We start from the raw sequence: 22,652 nt of genomic DNA, 5'->3' as shown, positions 1-22,652 counted from the left end.
ACCTTGGAATCAAATGGAAAAATACAGAGATGCCATAGCCAGAACCAGCTCTATTGCACAGTAGTTGCATAGCAATTTGCTTTGGACCCAAAGGTCTCAGAATGGAGGGGTAGTTCCATAATCTCAGCTGTCATGCAGCAAAGAATGATGGGAGAGCAAGTTCTTGGTGATGACCTATTATGGATTTTACTTCTAAGATCAAATCTTGAGCTTCTGTGGGAATCAAAGGACACCTAATGGTTTAGATCAGAGAGACTACAGAGTTACCAGTGCCTAATTGAGGCAATTAACCCATAACTGCAGAGGCAAGTTTTTTTTTTAGAAGGCTTTGGCTACATATCAGGTCATTTCCCTAGTACCAATGATAATGGGGTACTCTGAGGATTATCAGTAGGAGATGAGGATCCTGAACAGAGTTACACAATATGATTTCTGGGTCCAGAGGATTTCTGAACATGGTAAGAACCTTAGAAAAGCAAAGGGACAGATGGAGGAGCTGTGGTAGAATTGGCTTCCCCAGGACTCACTCCCCAAAGTATGCAAATGAAATGAGTGATTGCAAAAAGCCTGGTTAGTAAAAAGCCTGGCAGTGTTTGCAGAAGCCTTCTGCGTGGCTTTTCTCAGGGCACAAAGACAAAAGCTGTGTTTATCCACAAGGGGAGGTTTTCTCCTGCGAGGCTGGCACTTGAAGAATGGAGCCTTCAAGGGTACAGGACCATGCCACGAGTGTGGAAGAATGATGGATACTGTATTCATAAAGAGCCTTTACACATGTATGAATAAGAAATGCATGGTGCATGGCTGGATTCTGGCAGTGGTGAGCTCCTCCTTGAGAGAGGGGGTTATTCCTTCACCCTTTAAGGAGGTGCTGGTTTGCCCCCTTCTCAAAAAGCCATTGCTAGACCAACTATACAGGACAATTTTCAACCAGCATCCAACCTTTCCTTTTTAGGGAAGGTTGTTGAGAAGGTGGTCGCTCAACAGCTTCAGAGGATCCTGAATGAAATGGATGATCTGTACCCCTTTCAGTCTGTTTTCAGACCCGGTTATGGGATGGAGACAACGTTGGTCACACTTTTGGATGATCTCTGGCAGGAGCGGGATGGGGTAGTGTATTCATCCTGGCTCTTCTTGAACTCTTGGTGGTCTTCAATATCATCGACCATGGTATCCTTCTGGATCAGCTAAAGGGGTTGGGGGTGGGCAGCACTATTGTGCTGATTCTCCTCCTTCCTCTGAGGCTGATTCCAGTCAGTGTTCATCAGGAGTGAGAGGTTCCGTTCTCAACCCTTGCTCTGTGTTTAGTGCTCTCTCCACTCCTGTTTAACATCTACATGAAGCCGCTAGATGAGATCATCCGTTGTCATGGAATGAGGTATCATCAGTACACTGACAATACCCAGTTTTACATCTCCACCACTGGTGAATTAAGTAACACTGCTGATGTCCTGTTTCGGTCTCTGGAAGCTGTGGGGGTTTGGATGGGGAACAACAGGCTTCAGCTCAGCCTCAGCAAGACTGAGTGGCTTTGGGTTTTTGGGCCTTCTGGTTCCAGGGATTTATCATCTCTTATTCTGGTTAGGATGGCACTGCCCCAAAAGACCCGGTGTGTAGTCTGGGCATTCGCCTGGACTCATGACTTCTGCTCATAGAGCAGGTGGCAGCCATGTCCAGGAGAGCCTTTGCACAACTGTGTGCTGTGCAGCAGTTGCACCCTTTCCTGGAATGGGAGGTTCTCCTCTCTGTCACTCATGCCCCGGTTACCTCCCAAATGGATTACTATAATACGCTCTACATGGGGCTGCCCTTGAAGAGCACTCAGATGCTGCAGCTGGTTCAAAATGTGGTGATGCGGGCAGCTATGTGTGCTCCTCAAGCAGTGCATCATACACCTCTGCTCTGCAAGCTGCACTGGCTGTCACTGTGCTTCCAGGTGCAATTCAAGGTGCTGGTAATGACCTATAAAGCCCTACATGGCATGAGACTGGGATTTTTGAGGAACCACCTCTCCCTGGATACATCTACCCATCCCATCAGATCTGGAAGGGGAGGCATGTTATGGGCCCTACTAAGGAAAGTCATCTGATGGGACCCAGGAAGAGAGCCAGGGCACCTGCCCTTTGAAACATCATTCCCCTGGAACTTAGATTGGCACTGACACTTCTGGCTTTTAGGAAGGGCCTGAAGATTTGTCTTTGTCTTCTTGCCTTGGGATCCATAGTGGTGGTGTGGATGGCTAAATGGCTATATTATTAGGAAGTTGGGTAGTTTTATTGTTTTTAATGTTTTTTAATGACTTATATCGTATGATTTTGGTTATTTTTTGTATTTTTTTTGTGTTTTAACTTTGTGGACTGCCCAGAGTCACATACATGAGAAGGGCAGCTATATACCGTAAATTCAACAGATAAATAAATAAAATAAAGTGGAAACATTTCAAAGGATTCAAAGGAGAATGAAGCTCGGTAGATAGTGAACAAGCTATCATGGAGGTGGTCAAAGTTAAACTGACAGAATTAGGGAGACCTATGATTAGCTATGCTAGGATGCTTACAGGGCAGGTTTCACACCGAAGTTCTGTAAAGTGTAGATGGTTCCAAATGTTTTTCTGCATAAGCACAAAATGTGAGACTAGAGACCACAGTGAAATGCTCAATTGCTGGCTTGTATATGACACAATACTTTTTTCTGCTGAACAGCTTATTTGGGAAAAATAAGCTCCAAGGAGGTCCTTACTTTGGATCTCCTTGGAGCTTATCCAAGGATGCTTGGATCCCTGACTCCCCTAGCCCACCAAGATGCTCCCTATCATGCCATATTACCTTTTGGATCTTAATTCATGATATTCTAGAAATTCATCATCATTTTTGCTTATATAAAAGATACCCTTCTCTAGATAATCTTTAACAGATTGAGTTCAGCCTGTACAAGGTAAAGGTTTCAGACCTGAACCTCTCTCATTTCTAAGTATTTGCTGTAATATACAGGAGAAAGTTATGCCATTTTAGCCCCAATGAGAAGTTCTGAAGAAATTCTTCTCCAAAAAAATAGGTTCAATATGCTGTGGGAGAACTGCCCTCTTGACAAAAACTGAGGTGCTGGTGCAGAGCTCTTCCAGAACACATTGTGAGGGCTCCCATTTACTTTCTAGAATAGCAGCTGCAACAAGCCAATTCAACAGAAGAATTGATTACACAGAATGCTCTGTCTGTCTGTCTGTCTGTCTGTCTATCATCTATCTATTTTCTATCCCACCTTCATTATTTTTATAAATAACTCAAGGCAGGGAACATGCCTAATAATCCTTCCTCCTCCTCTTTTCCCCACAACAACAATCCTGTGAGGTGAGTTGGACTGAGTAAGAGGGACTGGCCCAAGGTCGCTCTCTATGGGACAGAAAAGGTTCTCTGAGATCACCTTCCAGGCATGGTTAAAATCACAGCCTTAGATTAGAGACAGTCTTAGAAACATAACAAAATTAAAAATGCCACCATAATATATATATGAATTCACATGTGATCTCATTGCTTTAATGAGCAGCAACAATGTCTAGATACCAGTACTGTTGCCCTAAATGTTTATTTTACATTAAAAAAATTCATACTTCACCATTTTAATAGACATGCTGCTCAGAGATTTAAAAATTTTTTTAAAAAAATTAAAAATGGCACTATGCCAAAAAAAATTATGTTTTATTACAAAGAAATTGTTTTTTGTTCCTTGGCATTTTCTCCTCTATGATTTCTAGATGAACTGTATTAGAGTTAGATGTTTTTCCTTCAAAAAGCCTTGTGGAAAAACTCATTTTCTGATATGATTCCCATTACCGCTAGCTTGGCATCAACACAATTTCTCAGTGCACCAAATATTTTCCAGCCTTGACCTCAGCTAAAGAAATGCTAGCTCATCAAAGAGGTCAAAGTTTCTACCGTGCAGCTCCATAAATCTACCTCTACCCTGTATCCAGCCCCAGTCCACAGGAAACAAACCTCATTCTGGACTCAATGTTTCTACAAGTGTGGACTTCCAGCTCTCATTCTTCACTGCCTTTCCCCATCAATGTCCCCCTCACCATTTACAGAGTTGCTATGGGGAGGATATTCTTTTGTCCCTGGTATTTTGCTCTTAGCAAGCCTGGGCAATCTCATATGCACAACCCTTCACATGCCCCTTTTAAAAGGAATTTATTTTCTTCCTTCAATTTTCCTCATTCTGTGCTGTTTTGCTTGTTGTCTTGTGACCAAATTCTTGGAAGGCAATTTATAAAAGTTTACGGATTTCTTCCCTTAAGTCCATACGTGGAAAAAAAGGCACGGGAGAAATGGAATATGCTTACACTGTTCTCATCCATCCTCTCCCGCCTTTTGGTTTTGTGACTTTCATAATCTTCCATAAGAGTCTGCATCAGGTTCTTGGCTCTTTGGGATCCTCCAGCTTCATCTGATGCTGAGTCGGAATGCGAGGGGGGACCTTCACCAGTTGGAGATGGAGGTGGTTTGATCTTCTCTATTTTACCTGTAAAGACCCAATCAAAATTTCCTTCTCTAGGCAACAGATTTGAAAAGAGAGTTCTGAAAAACACATACCAAACTTCCAGAAAAAGGAGCATTTAATCAGGATAGAAGGCAGAGGTTATTACAAATGAGAAAGTTTGCTGCATATTAAAAATGATCAAGTTAATTTTTTTGCCTACAGATTTTCAAGCTTGGGCCAGCAACTATAGCAACTAAAAAAGTCCTACATTTCTGTTTTCCTCTAAGATGCTTCACTGCTTCCTGATTTTAAGAGACTAAAAGCAAAGGGGCACAAGGCACATGAGAAGAAGTCACTCTGTAGTTTGTTACTCTCTCATACACACTCATTTTTGAAATGCCTGGCTATAAGGCTGTCCATTCCAATCCTATCCTCTGAGAAACACTAGTCAGAGTAAGTCTTCTCTTACATTAAATAAGGAAACCAAATTACTATTTATGTTACACCTGTAGACAGGGTCAAACCTGGACAGCATTTGGGTGAAAGACCATCAGCAAATTCCAGGGCTATAAGCTAGACTGGTAAAAAAAAAAAAAACCCAGTAGAAGGCAAAGGCAGACCACTTCCACGCCATTGCCAAGAAAACTACATGGATATGTCCATGCAATCACCAGGAGTTAAGCTTGACATCACAGCAGTCTTTTACCTTTAATTTTGTAAAAACAGTGGCAGCTCAAGGCATTAACAATAGAATTCAGTTCTAAAGCTCATCATCCAAATAAATAAATATATGAAGAAGAAATAAAAAAACATTCTCTACTAAATCCTAAACTTCAGCAGCAAGTTCATTTAAATGCACTCTCTCACCTTCTTATCTAATGTGCCTCTGAAGTGATGGTACATAAAGGCTTCTCCCAAGTATCTTAAAATGATGACATTTCCAAACAGTACAAAGTAGTCTGTCAAAGCATCTGATCCAATGGTCACAATCAGCAATTTGACTTAAGCCCCAAAAGGACTAGTAGCTGTTGTAACCAAGGAGTCACATGCTCCATACAAGTGACCCCAGGCAATAGCCTGAGTTTAGTGCTTGGATCAAAGAATTTGAACGCTTTTCCTAGGCAGCCACACAAATAGAGTGCTCCGATGGGTCAAAACTAAATACTTGTATCTACAAATCAAAGGTAAAGTGTAATCTGGTCCTCAATGCATCTGATTTCTTCATGTGATAGGAGCACCATACAATGCCTTGCACCCACGGGAAAAACACTAGGAAGGGAAAAAAAAAGAGCACCACAGAATGTGCCTTGTAATTACATTATTTCAAGGCTCAAATACATTGCTTTGTTTGATGAAACTGTCAAATAGAAAAAAAACCCCTTAACATATATTTACAATAATTGTATTAGTTAATGCAAGGTTTCTCAACCTTGGCAACTTGAAGATGTGTGGACTTCAACTCCTAGAGTTGAAGTCCACACATGGCTGGCTGGGGAATTCTGGGAGTTGAAGTCCATGCGTCTTCAAGTTCCGAAGGTTGAGAAACACTAGGTTAATGTTTAATTCTGAAGAATGTGGGCTGAAAAATATAGGAGGAAAGAAATGCCCTCCATCCCTACTTTCATCAATGGTGATCTCTTTGGTTACCATTAACAGGAAAGCACATAACTGTATTATTATATTCCCATAGAAATAGCAGTGGATAGAAACTCCCTATTTATTTTCTATCAATTTTTTAAGAAGCAGTGACAGATCACTGCCTCAGCATTAAAATGATGTCCTATCTATGCATGCAACGTGCAAAAAGCTATGGGCAGTTCCTGCATGGAACAAAGATTACTGTGGCCACTAGAGGTCAGAGATGCAGCAGAAGCTCTATTTAGAATGAATAGGCATTTATATTAAAAACAAAAAATTACTGACATGACTTCAGTTAAAACTTACTGCTTTTCTGACCCAAATAGACACATCATGTTACCATGGTATAAAGTTTCATACTCTCTGGATGAAATGTACTAAACCTTATTAAAACTGATAACTGGTCTTGATTTATATAGCCAATAAAAATAAAAATAAAATCAGGAATCTGGTAGCACCTTTTGTGGCAAACAATTATGGCAGTGCCCCTCTGCATTCTATACAGGACAAATGAAACAGATTTTATGTGAAAGAATTAACGGACACCAGTTTGGTATCAGGACTCAAACCAAGGACAAAGTAGAATCAGAGCATTTCAGCCTCCCAGGATACTCTATGGCAGATGTCAAAGTAACCGGTTTGTTAAAACAGGACTTTAACAGTAATGTACTGCGAGACACTGCTGAATTCACATACATCAAAGGATTTCAGGCAATCTCAGAAGGTGTCAACAAACGCAGTGAGTTTTTAACACTTTACAATTGTTATGCGATATGGTACTTACTATCTGTCTGACATGTAATCTGCATAATCGATCTGTCTTTCCCTCCCTTCCTGCCTCCTCCCTATTTAAATCCTACATCAAAGTTTAGCCACTTGATGCGTCTGATGAAATGAGCTGCACCTCATGAAAGCTTATGCCTTTTAATAAAATTTGTTCTTCAGAAAAGGTGCTACTTTCTGATTTTTGCCACCATGGACTAACATACTGCTTTTAATAGATTTGTTTGGAGTCTGATATGAGTTTCTGAGTCTACATGATATCTTTTTGCAATTGATGATCATTTTTTTGCTACAATAACAACACATAGAGGCCATCTTTCCCACACAAAACATTCCCATGCTTGAAATGGAGTAATTGATCCATTTTTTCCTATGGAATATGCTCGAAGAGGAAACTAGTACATTAAAAAAAAAGTCTGAGAAATTATATGCACAGTCTTTGTCAACACAACATTTTTTATTGTAAAACTGTATTTACTTCAGTATTTCATTTAACTGGGAGCAAGATAAAGATTTATTTAGCTCTTTCCCTCTTAAAAGTGCTTAAGGAGATACTGTAGTATGTGAAAGATTTATGTGGCCACTTAGAGTTGCTTAAGATGGGTGGCCATATAAATCTTTCAAATAAATAAATAAAAATACATGCATACTCATCATACTATTCCCTTTTATGGTAAACATTATGGACAGTGCAAAAAAGAAATAATAAATCACAGAAATTAAGAGGAGAAGGAAGATAGCTAAAGCAGTATTCAGTATTCCTTTCCATATTCTGTTCTTGAAAACCTTCGTTATTTTGCACATGTCCATATATCAATTTATACACTACCTTTTGTTCTTTAAACTTCCCAGCTCTTTTTCCTACTCTCATCAACTCCATCCAACCATGACTTTTTCAGTCATCCTCCTCTCTACCCATTCATTCTTCCCTCACATTTTACAGTTCAGTCCTCATTCACTCTATGTTCAACCACCTCAACATACTTCATAATGGCCACTCACTTTTATATTCAGTCATATTCATTCAGCACCCATTCACTCTCAAGCTTCTCTTTTTACCACACACTTTTAAGTACCCTATTTCCACTGCATTCAACTTACTTTTGTGTTTCTCCTGACATACACATGCCCACCTCTTGTTTCCAATTAACAAAGTGGGCATAATGACTCTTATGCAGAACCATTTCCACTTCTTTTGACAAACAGGGATTTCTCACAATATATCACACACCTTTCTATCAGTATTTGCAGGTCATAAAATTTCTTAGCCCATTTTCCTTTCTTTAGTAAATATTCGACAGATCCTCTTGGAGCTAATCTATTTATGTGGTCACTACGAGTTGAAACTGACTTGATGGCAGTCAGTCAGTCAGTCAGTCAATGTTCTACTAAAGCAGATGAATATATTTACTAGCTCTAGTTTTTCACCATTTATGTTTAATTTGCAATTGTTCATCCCACATTCCCCATCAGAACTACTATGGTCTTTACCAATACATCTCTAATATTACCTCAAGCATTCCTGATACATTTATCTATAAATATTTTAAACAATCAAAGGGACAACACACGTTCTTGTCTTATTCGTTGCTCAACACTAAACCATTTGCTAAGCATTCCATGTATTCTTACTATGCCTAAATACAATGATTTTTCTTTCTTGTATGTATACATTTCTTAATGACTTGAAGAAAATCTGTTCTGCACATCTCCTACCAGGCATTAGGCACACTGCACTTCTCAAATTTTGCTCACTGTCACCTTTTGTATCCTATCAATCAGAATTCTATGAAACAATTTACCAGCACACTTAAACTTATCCCCACTTCAGTTTTTGCATTAACTCTTGCTTTCTCTCCCTTGTATAGGGAACAATAATGGCACCTTAATTGTCAGACATTGATAAAGTCTTCAGATTAGTCACACAGCCATTCTATTAGCAAACAACATACTTTTTATACATTTCTCCAATAACACTATTTACACCTGCAGTGTTACCATTTTCAATCTTCTCATAGCATTTATGACTTCCCTTTCAACATGTTTTTCTTGGATACTAACACACATAGCACTCATTTCAAATCTGCTCTTTGACACATCATTTTAATTCCCATTAAAATATCTAAAATATTCCCTCCAGCATTGACTTACTTCAAATTAATCAAATATCACTGCATCACTTCATTTTTAATGCAATTCACTCTGCTGGAGATTTCTTGTTTAGTCCTATTCACACATTTCCAAAACAATTTTTATTTCCATCAAAATCACTCTGCATTGCCTCTTTTAATCTTAACAATTTCTTGCTTTTTTACTACGTTCTTTGCAATTTCTCTCTCTCTCTATACACATTATAGTGCATTTTTATTTTTTGCAGAAATCAACCTCTTATATGTGCTTTTTCCCTTCATCCACAGCTGCTTTCACTTCAGCATTCCACCAACCATCCTTTTTCATACTTCCCATTAGCACAACTCTATATGCTTCTGGGGCACTCTGTAACACTTTTTTCACTCTGTTCCAATTTCCTGTTTCCTTATATCCACTTTATGTTCACTCTGCTTGGAAATTAACCTATCTTCTGATACCATTTCATAGAGGACTGGTATCTTTTTTTGTAATCATTCTACTATTACTCTAGTTTTTTTTACTTCTACCCTTTTCTTCCATCTCCATTCCCCCCATCCATTCTTAATATTTCCAAAAAATCGTCTGACATACATTCAATAGTTCTCATCTTCCATACTAATTTTCTCAATCTATTGTCATAAATATAGCAATCATACTTTTAAATTTGTATTATTTCTTCTGCTATGCATGCAAATGAACAGACTTATGCTTAAACCATTTATTAAGAAAAACATTTCTTTAAGCATTCTCATTCTTTCTTGGGTCTCCAAATGGCCTAATAATTTTTTGTACCCTCTCATCTCAATCAAGCCTATAGTTCTGGCACATTTTGCCCAGTGATTTTGCCCAGTGATTTGTACAGTGAAAACTCAGTTTTACCCCAGGCATGCTCATACTATTCTATGCAAGCTAGGCTCTTTAATTTGCATACCAATATACTGTTGCCTGCATTATACCAATTAGGAGGTATATGCAGTTACTGAGACACACACAGACACATAACTGGGACAAATGCATGGGTCAGTACTCCTGCAAGTTTATCAAAACTTGTGTTCACAGGTGGATATTTGATAGGTGCAAGTGCCCAACAATGGATCATTGGTTAAAAATTCAAGGGTCAGCTTATCCGTGGATGGGCTTATCCACAAATACATGTGGAATATATGGGTACCTTAAAGAAGTATTACTGTATATACTCCTGGATAAGCCCATCCGCAGATAAGCTGAACCTAATTTTTTGAGTGTATTTTGGCACCTAAAATTCTCACCTTATCCCCAAGTACATACAGTACTCCCAAACTATAAAAAGTTGCTCTTGCACAGTTTCTATTTGTTTGCTCTGTTCTGTTTTTACTATTCTAGGTTTGATTTCAATCTGATATTAATCCCAATTTAAACAAAAGATTTAACTGAAAAAAAGTAAAAAAATAAAAACAGTTAAAACAGTAAAAAATGAGTGAAAATTATCCATTAAAAGGCAAATGTTTGCAAGACACACATCTGGAAAAAGGCAAACACAGGAAGACAGATTTTTAAAGATGCCAAAAAGATATCAAGCTTGGGCCCTTGCTTACCATAAAGGGCAAGTCATTATACAGAAGCGATGCCACCATCAAAAGGCTTGCAGCACCTTGCTACCATAAGAATTTATTTATTCAATTTGTATGGGTACCTATCTCACCAAGTGACTCTGGGTAGTAAACAAAATTTTAAAAATAAGAACAATTACAATAATACAAAAATTAAAATACATAGCAGCTGAGAATAAATCACACATCATAATTTCTAAAATAACCTTGAAACCTAGAAACAGGTGTGTCCCTGCACACTTGGGGCCCCAGGCCTGGGCACAGAGCCAGATCTTTAAGGACTTACGAAAAGCCAGCAGGGTTGGGACCATCCTGATCTCCAGAGGAAGAAAGGAAAATTTATATTTGTGTTTCTTGCTTTTTTAATCCAGATTTTAATCACTCTACTCAAGTGGGATTTGAAATGGCACATAACTTTATGTAACAAAATAACCTTGTAGGAATCTGAGGAAGCAAGGTAAAATAGTTTTAAGCTAGGATGGAATGAATTGGCTTGTTTGCTGCATATATGATGCTACTTGTGACAAGCTGAAATAATTAAAACCTATTTCTTTGCTCAATCCTTTATTGCCACTACACCTTTATTTTTCTCATTTAATTGTAAATGTTTGTCCCTGAATCTATTCACTTGAGGACCTTACTTTGACTTCTTTCTTCCCATCCTCCTTTTTTGGAATTTATGTTAAAAGCTGAAATTTAGGTGATAAACTTATAAAATGTATTGTACAATATACTGTACCTGGAACTTGGTAACAGTCATAGCCTATGACTATAATACATACACATACACACATACACACGCTGTATGAACTCTGATGGGCTTCTGCAGAAGTAGCTCCCGGCGACATGCAACTATCTGAAATTCCAAACAGCCATTTACATTATTTGATTTTTAACCTCTACTTAACTTTTAAATTCAAAATCATCTTGGCATATAGGCTGGACTGGGTAGTTGAAAAAGCATTGCAGACGAAGGCAATGGCAAACCACATCCACTCTGCTGCCAAGAAAACTATATGGATATGTCCACAAAATTACATGACGTTTTGTGAGACAGGAACTCAGGGTGCGTATTCTACTTTTTCTAATTATAAGAAACTCTCACTGAGTTCAAGGGCATAAAAGTCTCGCCTTAGAGAAATAGAGGGATCACAACACACGCACACACAAGTGCCTGAGCAAAAGCAAGAGAGAGCAGCGACCTCCTTTCTGTCTTTCAGAAGCAACTGTTTATTCATTAATGCTAATAGTGTCATAAAGCGAGGATTAGAGAAAGCAGCCACTGCCATGAAGCACCAGTCATATCCTTTTAGGAACTTCCTGGTGTTCACAGATGAGACATCTGGTACAGATAGATGGCTTTATACCTCACTGAACACTGTGCAAAGACCTGCATAGAACAAAGTACTGCACTCTTAATCTCAAACATTAAGTGGCAAGGGTATGTGGTTGTGATAACATGAATAGTATAATACAGATCTGTGGTCCAACAGGACAGTTATGCTCAAGCATCGGGAAATTAAACAGGGTAATCCAAACTGAATAAAGTCAAGTACTGGTGTAAAAATGAGTCTAAAACATCCAATATATTTGAGCTACATTTTGTTCTTCATCAGATGATCTTCCTTAGCACTAATATCAAAGCTTGAAATTCAGAGTTCCTCATGTAACAATTTCTAGAAATGTTTAGTGATATGTACACATTTCCATTCACTGTTTCTATAGCAGACTTGATATTTGCAGAACTTAGCATTAAGCAAACAGTACCTTCCAATTATGAATACTAAACATTTTCCTTCTGTCCTTAAATCTGGCTTTGCATTGCCTCATTACAGGAGCAAAGCTTGTTAAAGACAATTGAATCAAGCAGTGGATGAATCTCTGAATACAAAAGTGAACAAACAGTACAAACATTTGTACAGCTGATGCATAACCTTCCCACAACAACCTCAAATATTACTCAAATTTTTATGTCAGGCTCTAGCTAACTAGAATTGGCCCCATCTAGGATAAGATCTACTACTGGATTTCCCAATATTTCCACAGACACATTTAGACTTCTGAAAAAGCGTTATGGTCAAGATCAGAAGATGGCAGCCATGCAAGTGGATTACATAATAGTAAGTTGGATAAGTACTAGAAAAAATTAATATCTTATTAGCTAATACAGATATTAAATTCCTATTAATTAGACAAAATTTTACTACAATTAGTTTAGACACATACAGATATTATTCTTTCCATCCTTTTAAAAAATTGTCTTATTTCTCCCCATAAAGATGGGGAATGAATGTTATAAGCCAAGGAACTAGAAAGGAAACTGCTTCATAGCAGCTGGATAACAAGAAACAGTGTAAAAGAGAATTTCAGGATGGCATAGAAGCTGGGAAAGGAAATCACAGGAGGACCAATGGTAAGGGATGATGGCCTGAAGAACAAGATATGCACTGTGAGACCAGGAATGTTGTTTGTGGTGGTGGGACAAGAGAGAGCTGGAAAGACCCTAGGCTTAAGGAGTGGAATTTAATCTTTCCCAGTGTCATTTTCAGATTAAAATTCTCATCCCCCACCCCTTTGCTATTAGCATAAACAATGTCTTTACTGCTTGTACCTTGGAAGGAAGGCTTCTGTTTTGTAATCAGATTATAAATTCATTGTTCACCAAGGTAAATACAACTTGACATGGCTTTAAAGAAAACAACAGTTGTCCATGATACTTGTTTTAATTCTAGCAGGAAGTGGCAGATACCAAGCATACTCTTCGAAAAAAGAATTGAGAGAATTCCGTGGTTGTATCCAGATGGGTCTTTTAGCGTATAAGGGGCACTGTTAATTATGGCCCTTTCATGGAAAATTCAGATGTTGTTATCATCCTTCTCCCATCAGACCAAATCTCTATTTTGTCTCTTTTTTCTTTGAACGTTTCTGTCTAAATGAAATCAATCAAATCAGAAGTGCCAATTTTCAAATATATTATCTGTTTAGTAGGCTAATGCTCCCCAAGTATCACTGGAGGGCCCAGTTTCAATGAGAAGTACAGTCATCTATTATAAAAAAAAAAAAAATATTCCCAGCATCAGGTCTCTGAACAAGTATGTCAAAGGAATCTGTAAATAGGCTACACGTGAGGAGAATGGAGAGCACTATAAGAAAGTATTACTAAAGCCACCAACACATACATGCATCTTATAGAAGCCATGCAGGTATCCTTTCCTTTTTTCCTTAGATTTTTTTTATCCCACCTTTCTTATTTTTATAAATAACTCAGGGCAGGGAACATACCTAATACTCCTCCTTCCTCCTATTTTCCCCACAACAACAACCCTGTGAGGTGGGTTGGGCTGAGAGAGAAAGAGAGACTTCTATATGCTCTCACGACAGCTTTGTGGTTATAACAAATATGCATCATCATACTTAATTTTTGGTTTGCCTTTTTAATGTTGTATTTTACATAGACCTCTGTGATCTCCATGTATCTGGGTTTATAAACAATCCAAGCTTCCTTTCTAATTATGTATTTGATGTTTATTAGCATTCACCTTTAGAATGCACAAACATTTTTCAGAGTGTCCAAAAAGCATCTATGCAGTTGAATCCTCTTCTAAATTGGGAAATACTGACTCAGCTACACGTTCAAATCCTAGCAAAGTAATATAAAATTGTCTTCTTGTTAATCTGTTGCTAAATAAAAATGTGATAATTTATCCACCTATATTGTGTGTTTCCCCCCCCTCAGATATTGTGAAGTACATTGAGAATATTTATTTGTTCTAAGAAACAACAGTAGCACATGCTTAGTGAGGATGAATCCAGCTGCTTTCCCAGAACTGCTGTGATTAAAATGCAGCCAATTTATTTAGAACCGGAACTGAGCTTGTTTGCAAAGCAAATACTTGCAGTTCCTGTTTCTGAAGAAATCTTCTAGCAGATGATATTTGTCATGAGTAAGGATGGCGAGCAGGGGGCTCCCATCCAGACTGTCAAGCGCATGCGTAGCACTGAGGAATTGGTCAGCCATTCAAAGAGACACAGATCGGGACCGCCTTAACCCTTGGGGTTTATATGTCTGGGTTTTCCCACGCTTCTTCAGTTTGTTAGGATTCCTGTTAAATACTAGCAATAAATATTAGAGACCAGTTCCTTGTCTCAGTGTGTTTCCTGGCTGTTAGGACAATATTAGGTTCCAAATCATGTAATTATGGAACTTCCCACTGCTTCATAGATCATGGTAATTTGATCTGTATCATAGCACTATTTTTCTATTTCATTTACTATGTGTTTCATGGGAAAGAAACAAAATTAAGATTACATACATTGAAATCCCATTAGTGTCAACAAAATTGAGCAATACCTTGGAATAAGAAGTAAAAATATATGCAAAGTCAGGCAATTATTTATGTTCCATGAACAATGTCTATTTATATGTTCTCCCATACTTTATGTACCTACTTGTACCATAAGACTGTCAGATGGAGCTCTGTCTGCAGTTCTATCATTCCTATTGGCATACTGTTTAGCCACATGCTGTAGAAGGCTGAATCTGTAAAATTCCTTTCTTCGGGAACTCTGAGAGGCCCCCCTTGTATGGTCAACTGAAGATCACTTGTGACGCTGCTAGTTTAAGATAGTTTTGGGGCTCAGAGTTTAATGCCTATGAAAAGTATAATCTTTAATGTGCAAATGCCACTTTTAAGGAATTTTAAAACCTAGTTCACTTTAGGCATGTTTTAAATATCTCTGAAGACTGTGTTTTATACAAACCAATACAAAGGAAGCTGAAAATCTAAAATGCTGAGGCATGACTTCTAACTTGCCAGTAAAAGCAATGACGAAGTCAGCTTTTATGAACTTTTCATCCTTCTCACATGTATATGTCCAGTTCACATGCCAAACATGTTGTCCAATTTTGGTTGAAAGAGATAGTCAGCAGTCAAGGAGAGTGGGGCACAACTATCTCTAGCCCAGTTGACTGTTGGCTTCAAGGGAACATGAATATCAATAGGCTTGACATTTGACACCTGTCAAGTTACACATTAAAACTTATATTTTACATCTTTTTGACATGCAGCATTTTGCTGGAACAAATTTCCATTGTCTCCTATTCCCACAAATCTGTCAGTCTAAATAATGCCCAGCTGTTCTATTTTTACCATAAACATATGTCATTCATATATGAAGTATAATATTTTATGACATACATAAGTCAAATGGGCATATGCGTGCATACACACAAGCACACACACACACGCTATTCAATATATACTACTGAACAAACCTAAATTCAGACTTTGATGAGACTGAAGATGGCTGGTAATGGCAAAAATAAATCTCAAAACATAAAATGTGCTCATAAATTTGCTTTTTGCTATAAAATTTGATCTAGGGATAAATATTGTCTCAATTCTAATGAAAATTATCAATTCCTTTTGTAGCTCTTGTCAGTAAAATTTGTTTTTAAAATAGGGGTTCTTGTGTTGGCTGCATAATGGCTCTATTCAGCTAAAGTTTGAATATTGTGTGATGTTGTATATTTGACCTTTCAAACCATTTTTGTAAAAACCTCATGCAAATTCAGAGTCATTTAATGAAACCGGTTAATAGTTCTAGAGCAAGCACCCCCCCCCCCATTTCTCTAAATAATGCATAATTCACATGGATATCTTTGCCACAAGAAACACAAAACTGGTCTGGTAAGAGAACTATTATTAGTCACAATAATTAAATGGCATCTACAAGGTGGATTTATGGAATTAGGGTGCTACCATTAATCTGATCCAATAAGCCATTTATTAATACTTGTTAAAGAAGTTCTGGATCACTGAGGATTTGTACCCAAACAGTCTGAAAACAACTAATCTGTTTGGCTAAGAAAACATTCAGTGCCAAGCTCTTACCTGGTGCAGTTTTGTAAGATGCAGTTCGGGTGGGTAGCGAAGGTGCACTCTTTGTGACAGGGTTCTGTGTTAGCTGCGTATCCTGTCTTTGTCTTTTTAGTTCCTCCTCTCTCTCTTGGGCTGCACGTATTTCTTCTTCTATCATGGACAAAGTCCTCTGCTTTTTTGATCTTAGCTTAAAAGGCCCTACGGTCACCTCTGTTTCTTGCATAGCCAGAATGGAAGCTGTGCTTCTAAGCTCAGCTGCTTCTGAATATTTGCTAAAGTAGCTGACTTCCGGCTTGATTTCTTCCACACTGACTACCTGGGTGGAATAAGCAGCAGGAGATGGTTGCTCTTCCCTGAGTGCAGAATCTTGAGCTGCTGATGTCTTTGGTGCTGTATCACGTTTCTCTTGCATAGGAGATGACACTTGAGGTGGCTGAAATGTTGAACCACGCGGGTTCTCAGAATGTGGTGCCCTGACCAGCTCCTCTTGTTCCTTGACCTGTCCATTTGTTTGCTCCATGACATCTTTTGCTTGCTGATAACTCATTTTATTAGCCTGCTCAGCTATGGCTTGTTGAATAGCATTTTGAACCAGGAGATCAGCCTGATATTCCAACTGCTCATCAGTGAGCACAGAATTGACTAAAGGTGAAGAAGGGGAATAAAAACCATGGTCACTAAGTGACTTTGGAACATCTCCTTGACCCTCAGAAGGTGTGTTAGCTTGTGGAGTCTGGGGCAAGGAGAAATCAGTAAGGGAATTTTCTTGAAGGGGATTCATTGTTTCATTGGAGGCACCACTGTCACTGATATTATCCATGCTAAAGTCATTGGAAAGAGTTTCCAAAACAGTCGTATCCTGTGATCTGACAGACAATTCATCTAAACCAGAGTCTAGTTCTTCTGGAGGAGAAGAAACACTGATAGATTTTGAGAACTGATCTAATACGCTCTGTTCATCATCCTTCACCACTGTAAGGACTGCTTTTGCACTCATGAATTCATCATCATCTGGCCATATCTTGATGGCCTGAACACACTTTGTAGAATCACCATAAGAAGATAGTCCTATAGGATCACCAGAGATATTCTCAATAATGCTGTCATCTGAGATGCAGGACACCTTCTCAGTACTTGCAATAGCTACATCATTATTGCCAGCCTGTACAGCCTGTCCGCATGCAGTCATAGGTTTTGTAACAGAGATTGTTCGCCGGTCCATTTGGGATGGACCGATTGGTTTGTAGAATGGTTGGATAGTGAACATTTTAGGGGTCCCTGATCGCTTCAGTGCAGCTGGGTTATTTTGCTGATCTGAATTTTCCATTAACTGAAATTGTTTCCGAGCAGCTGAAAAATCAATTTGTTCTGTGACAATATCAACTTTTTGATATTTATTGGCTGAATCTGATGGTGCAAAGGAATATGAGACATGCTTTACAGGCACTGATGATGGTTGCTGTTGTTGTTGTTGCTGATGCTGTTGTTTCTCTTTGCGTTCTTTGTACTTCTTGTGAGACTCCAAGTGTTCTTCATCTAACTGCTCCTCTAATGTTTTCTCTTGGGGTGGATTCCACCACTTGGCAGCTATCTCCGGATTTTTCTTGACAGCCTGGCTTCGGATGAGCTCCCGTCTCTCCTTTTCCAATTCTATCATTTCATCAGAAGGCCTCACTTTACGTACTCTATAATTCTCTCCTGGATCCTCTTCCTCAAAAAGCTTACATGGCTTTTTGTCTTCCTGAAATGCTCTAAGCTCAAACTTGGCTTCTTTCTTAATGGTAGCTAATGTTAACTCTCCATCCTTGGAAGACCTTGAGCTTGTGGAAGAGCATGGACTCACTGGCACCTTCAGACTGTCACAGTGCTCCTCTTGCAATATCTCCACAAAATGGCCATTGGGTTTTAGCTTCCCAGATGCTGTCTTAATTCCACCATGTTCAAAGGCTGGAGGTGTTTGTCCTCCGACTCTAGTGCCATTATGCTCACTGAGTACTGGAAAATCATTAGTAATATGAACAGATGGACTAGAGCCATCCACAACAATAGGTACACTTGTCTCAGGAGAAGAGGAAGTCATCCCATTAAAGGGGTTATCAGGGGGAGAATCACAGCAGTTTGCTTCTAGCACCTCATCAAGATACCTGATCTCTTTAGCAACTTCACTGTCCAAAGATTCATGTCGGTCTTTCAGTCCATTGTGACTGGCAATAGATGAAAGTAAGTGACTCTGATTGTCTGTTGCACATGTTGAGGTCCCCGCTGTGCTGTTTTTATGTTCTGAAACAAGGGCTTCGATTTCCATTTTGTCTTGCTCTGTTGTGCAATTACTAGCAGACTCCAAGCAATTGGCACTATATTGGTCTTTCTGTTTTCTTAACTTTATGTCATCTCCGTAGCATGTAGCTGATTTCTAAAATGGAAACAAAGAACAGAAATCAGCCATTGGAACCTGTGTAAACAATTTTTCTAATATAAAATGCCGAAAGTATTTCCACATCATATGAAAAACAATTCATCTAACACTTTTTTTTCATATGACAAATAAAGCCTCATTATAATTACTTGGAAAGCCACAACAGAAATCCAGTAAAATAATCACCACCTTAAGTATCTCTCATCTGTGCTCATTCTTACAACTACTAATTGTAATTTGCAATTACTTGTTTTCTCACTGAGCTTTCATGTGTATGTGTTGACTGGCTTTTGCATTTAATTAAGAACTGAAAAAGCAATCTACTTTTATTTGAAGATTTCATACTCAAAGCAGAGTCTTCCTTAAATTGATGCCTTCTGGAAATGTTGGGGCTGGTCAGAAATTTTGAAAGATGCAATTCCAACACATACTGTGGATACCAGGTTCAGGAAGGCTGGAGTCAAACATATTTAGTGGAACAGACAACACATCTCCACGTCAATACACATCACTCCCTAACCCACACTATACACACATTATTCTTTTCTTTCTTTCTGTAATTCAAAACTAGCTTGCAGTATGGAACAAGGACGATGTTTTTCAAGAAACATAAATCTTAAACTTTTTAATGTGGTCTAAATTGTCTGTTTAAGTTTCAGTGTTAAATCACGAATATTAAATTTTTAAATTATTTTTAAGATAAGCACTAATGACTGACAGGTTAACTTACTCTTTTTAAAAACTTTTCATTCTTTCAAATCCACAGGAATGTTGGAAACAAGTTATGTACAGGTAAGTGGGACTTTCTATGGATCTGAGAAGTCATTCTGTGAAAACTGAACAGAGTGGGACAAAATCTGCAAGTGGAGAGAAATCAGCAAAAGAAAGTTTGAGTCTGACAGTGGGCTGGATCAGGCCAGAGGTTGCAGAGACAAGAATTCAAGAAAATTTTCCCCAATGCATCCCTATGGGAGAAGCAGTGGTTTGGAATGTTACTCACTGCTCTATTCTATTCCCCTCTCTACTCACATGTCCCAGAGAGAAGCTGCTGCTAAGACGTTGGAAAGAATTCCAGAAGCCATGCTCTGCAGTCTTTTCCTACCTCTTCAAAGTGGTGGATAGCTTCTGCCTTTTAGGATCAACCATCAACAATAACATGAACAAGCAGTCAAGAAATGTGCCACAGACTAGCACTTGGTAGAGCCATTGTGAAGACCTTGGAAAAGATATTCAAATGCTGGGATGTATCTATACCAACACAGATCAGAATTGTGCAAGACATGGCATTCTCTGGGACACTCTGTGGAAGTGAAAGTTGGACTTTGAAGAAGCAGGATAGGAACAGTACTGATGCTTTTGAACTTTGGTGTTGGAAAAGACTCCTGAGAAACAGTGGACAGCCAAGAAAGCAAACCAATGGATCATCAAACAAATCAATCCAGAGTTCTTACAAACGACCAGGCTCAAATTATCCTATCTTAGACACATTATGCTCTCTGGAGCTAGCTCTCTGGAGAAGGCTCTAATGCTGGGAAAGGTGGAAGGAAAGAGAAGCAGCAAGTTGGATGGACTCAGTTACAGCAGTGATGAGTGCACTGTTGGAAAGCCTGAAAGACCAGGTTAGATCATCCTGGCAAAAATCTACCTATGTGGTCGCTAAGAGTGAACAACAACTTGATGGCACATAATCACTTAATTAATCTTGGATCATCATGGGAACAATCTGAGACACTGAGCTCTGAGATTATGTTTAAGAGAAAAGAATATCTACTTTGAAATAAATCCTCCTGGTTTCAAGAGGATATTTAGGGAGATTAAGATATTCAAGGTACTTTGTTGGACTAAAGCAGGAACCATGGTTTCCTAGTAGAGCATTTGCAGGACAGATTCCAAGCTCTCATTGTTAACATCTACTATCCTGTCCTGAAGTGCAACATTTTCTTGCTCACAGCAAGAAATGCTCACAATTCTTTCAACAAAAGTGGGGAAAACCTACACGGAAGCATTTTCTCTTTCTTGCATTTGCATAACTGACACTGTCAACAAATTAAAGGAGTTAGGCCCTGTGGTGAAAAAAGTAATCTTCAGCATAAGCTGATTAGAGATTCAATCCGTTTCTTTATGAAGGACTACTGGGTGACTTGAAATAATTTTCTTAAATTTTTTGACTGGATTACAATGAAATTAATTACAAACATTTATATAATTTTTATAATTACATATAATTACAAAGATTTATATGTAACAAGTATCTAATATATTAGATATATATATTATTACAATGATGTAGTGTAGGACACTGGTAATTTTAATTTTTTAAAAAACATTAAAATTATTTTTAAAATTTAATTTTTAATTAAAAATGCGACCATAAAATGTTTTCTTGACACTATTCTATATATTAAAATTCTAAATAAAGAACTTACACTACTGCATAGCCAAGAGTATGCCATACAGTTATTTTATTATATTACTAATTTAAACACAAAACTTAATACATTTTAACGTTCAAAGAAAAAAAGGAAGACAAAAGTATTTATTTTTGTTCATTAATTCAGTTACAATTCTTTTGATTGCTTCTACCAGAGCATGAATCAATGTTTCACAATTGAAAGTCTCTGCTTATGTTAGTATCTGTGATTTGAAAGCATAACTCTAAACCAGGATTTGTGGTACAAAACTGCAATCCTCTGCCATTTAAATAATGTTTACTATATTAAACCCCACATCTCTGCCACCAAGCGATTACGTATCACGGGCAATACATTTTGTATTCCTAAAAATGTGTCCATATTCCTGATGTACAATGGCAGCATTTAAAAGTATGTAATACCCCTCCTGATACTCTTGCTAACATTTCCTGGATACATAGTACTACAGACAAACATGCTTTCATTTAAACATTCACATTTCTGACATATCTGTGGAGATCCTGATGACTACAGTTCAGTCTCCAGACAGTAATGCCATCAGAGTATTGTTTAGGCAGAGTTAAATCTCGTACCAATTTAAGACAAAAACAGGCACACTGCAAGCTGAGGGGAAAGTAACAGGTGGAATATATCACAGCAAAAGTTAATGGAGAGTATATGACAATTGTTTGATTAGTAGGATTACTGTCTAAAATTACTTTCTACATTTCTTCTCAAATACCTTTTCAACTGATATAGGAAGATTCACAGACATGAGTTCTGCTTTTGTTCACATACACTTAATTTATTTTGATTTCAAAATTATTTAGTGTGCAAGTTAAAACATAAAAAACAATGGAGTAATAAACAGTAAGGAAGTAACAGTAAGCAAGAGATCCATGAACAGCTAGACTCCAGAACCCACTAACACACTGTATGGGCTGATCACTCACAATTTATAAGAGGAGAAACAGCTGAAAAAATTAGCAAGGCAATTATTAGGCACAAATTATTAATTCTGGAGGGCTCACTATGTCAGTGCTATAAACTCTGCCCCCTGATGTAACTAAACTGATCTAATGTCAGCTATTGTATTGTATTCAGCCCTAATGCTTGCCTAGGAAAAGTCCTTTGAATGTTAAGCTTCCATGCATGCCGGGCCATTATATTTTCCGGTAGCTCAATATCATTTGAATGACATCAGGGGGGACAGGGCATAAAAGATAATGCACGAAGAAGGCTAAGGTTAATCAGCATTCTGTCCTAAATATATTTTACAATCCCCCTTCAAAATTTGCTTTCAAACTATGGATTGAGTTGGGCTTGGCAA

General features: G+C 38.1%; 1 protein-coding gene across 4 annotated transcripts in view; it reads right to left on the bottom strand.

The window, feature by feature from the left end:
- PALM2AKAP2 (PALM2 and AKAP2 fusion) overlaps positions 1-22,652 on the bottom strand; it is a 245,171-nt gene that overhangs the window by 11,266 nt on the left and 211,253 nt on the right. For 3 of the 4 annotated variants that reach the window (XM_063294956.1, XM_063294957.1, XM_063294960.1), the window contains 2 exons: positions 16,508-18,908; positions 4,337-4,515 (listed from right to left, as the gene is read on the bottom strand). In XM_063294956.1, coding sequence (XP_063151026.1) covers positions 4,337-4,515; positions 16,508-18,908 — 2,580 coding nt within the window. The remainder of the gene's footprint in view (positions 1-4,336; positions 4,516-16,507; positions 18,909-22,652) is intronic. The other variant, XM_063294958.1, reaches the window with a different exon arrangement.

The sequence above is a fragment of the Candoia aspera genome, chromosome 2 (assembly GCF_035149785.1).
Source record: "Candoia aspera isolate rCanAsp1 chromosome 2, rCanAsp1.hap2, whole genome shotgun sequence".
Lineage (NCBI taxonomy): Eukaryota > Metazoa > Chordata > Lepidosauria > Squamata > Boidae > Candoia > Candoia aspera.
This window is presented reverse-complemented; position numbering and strand designations above follow the sequence as displayed.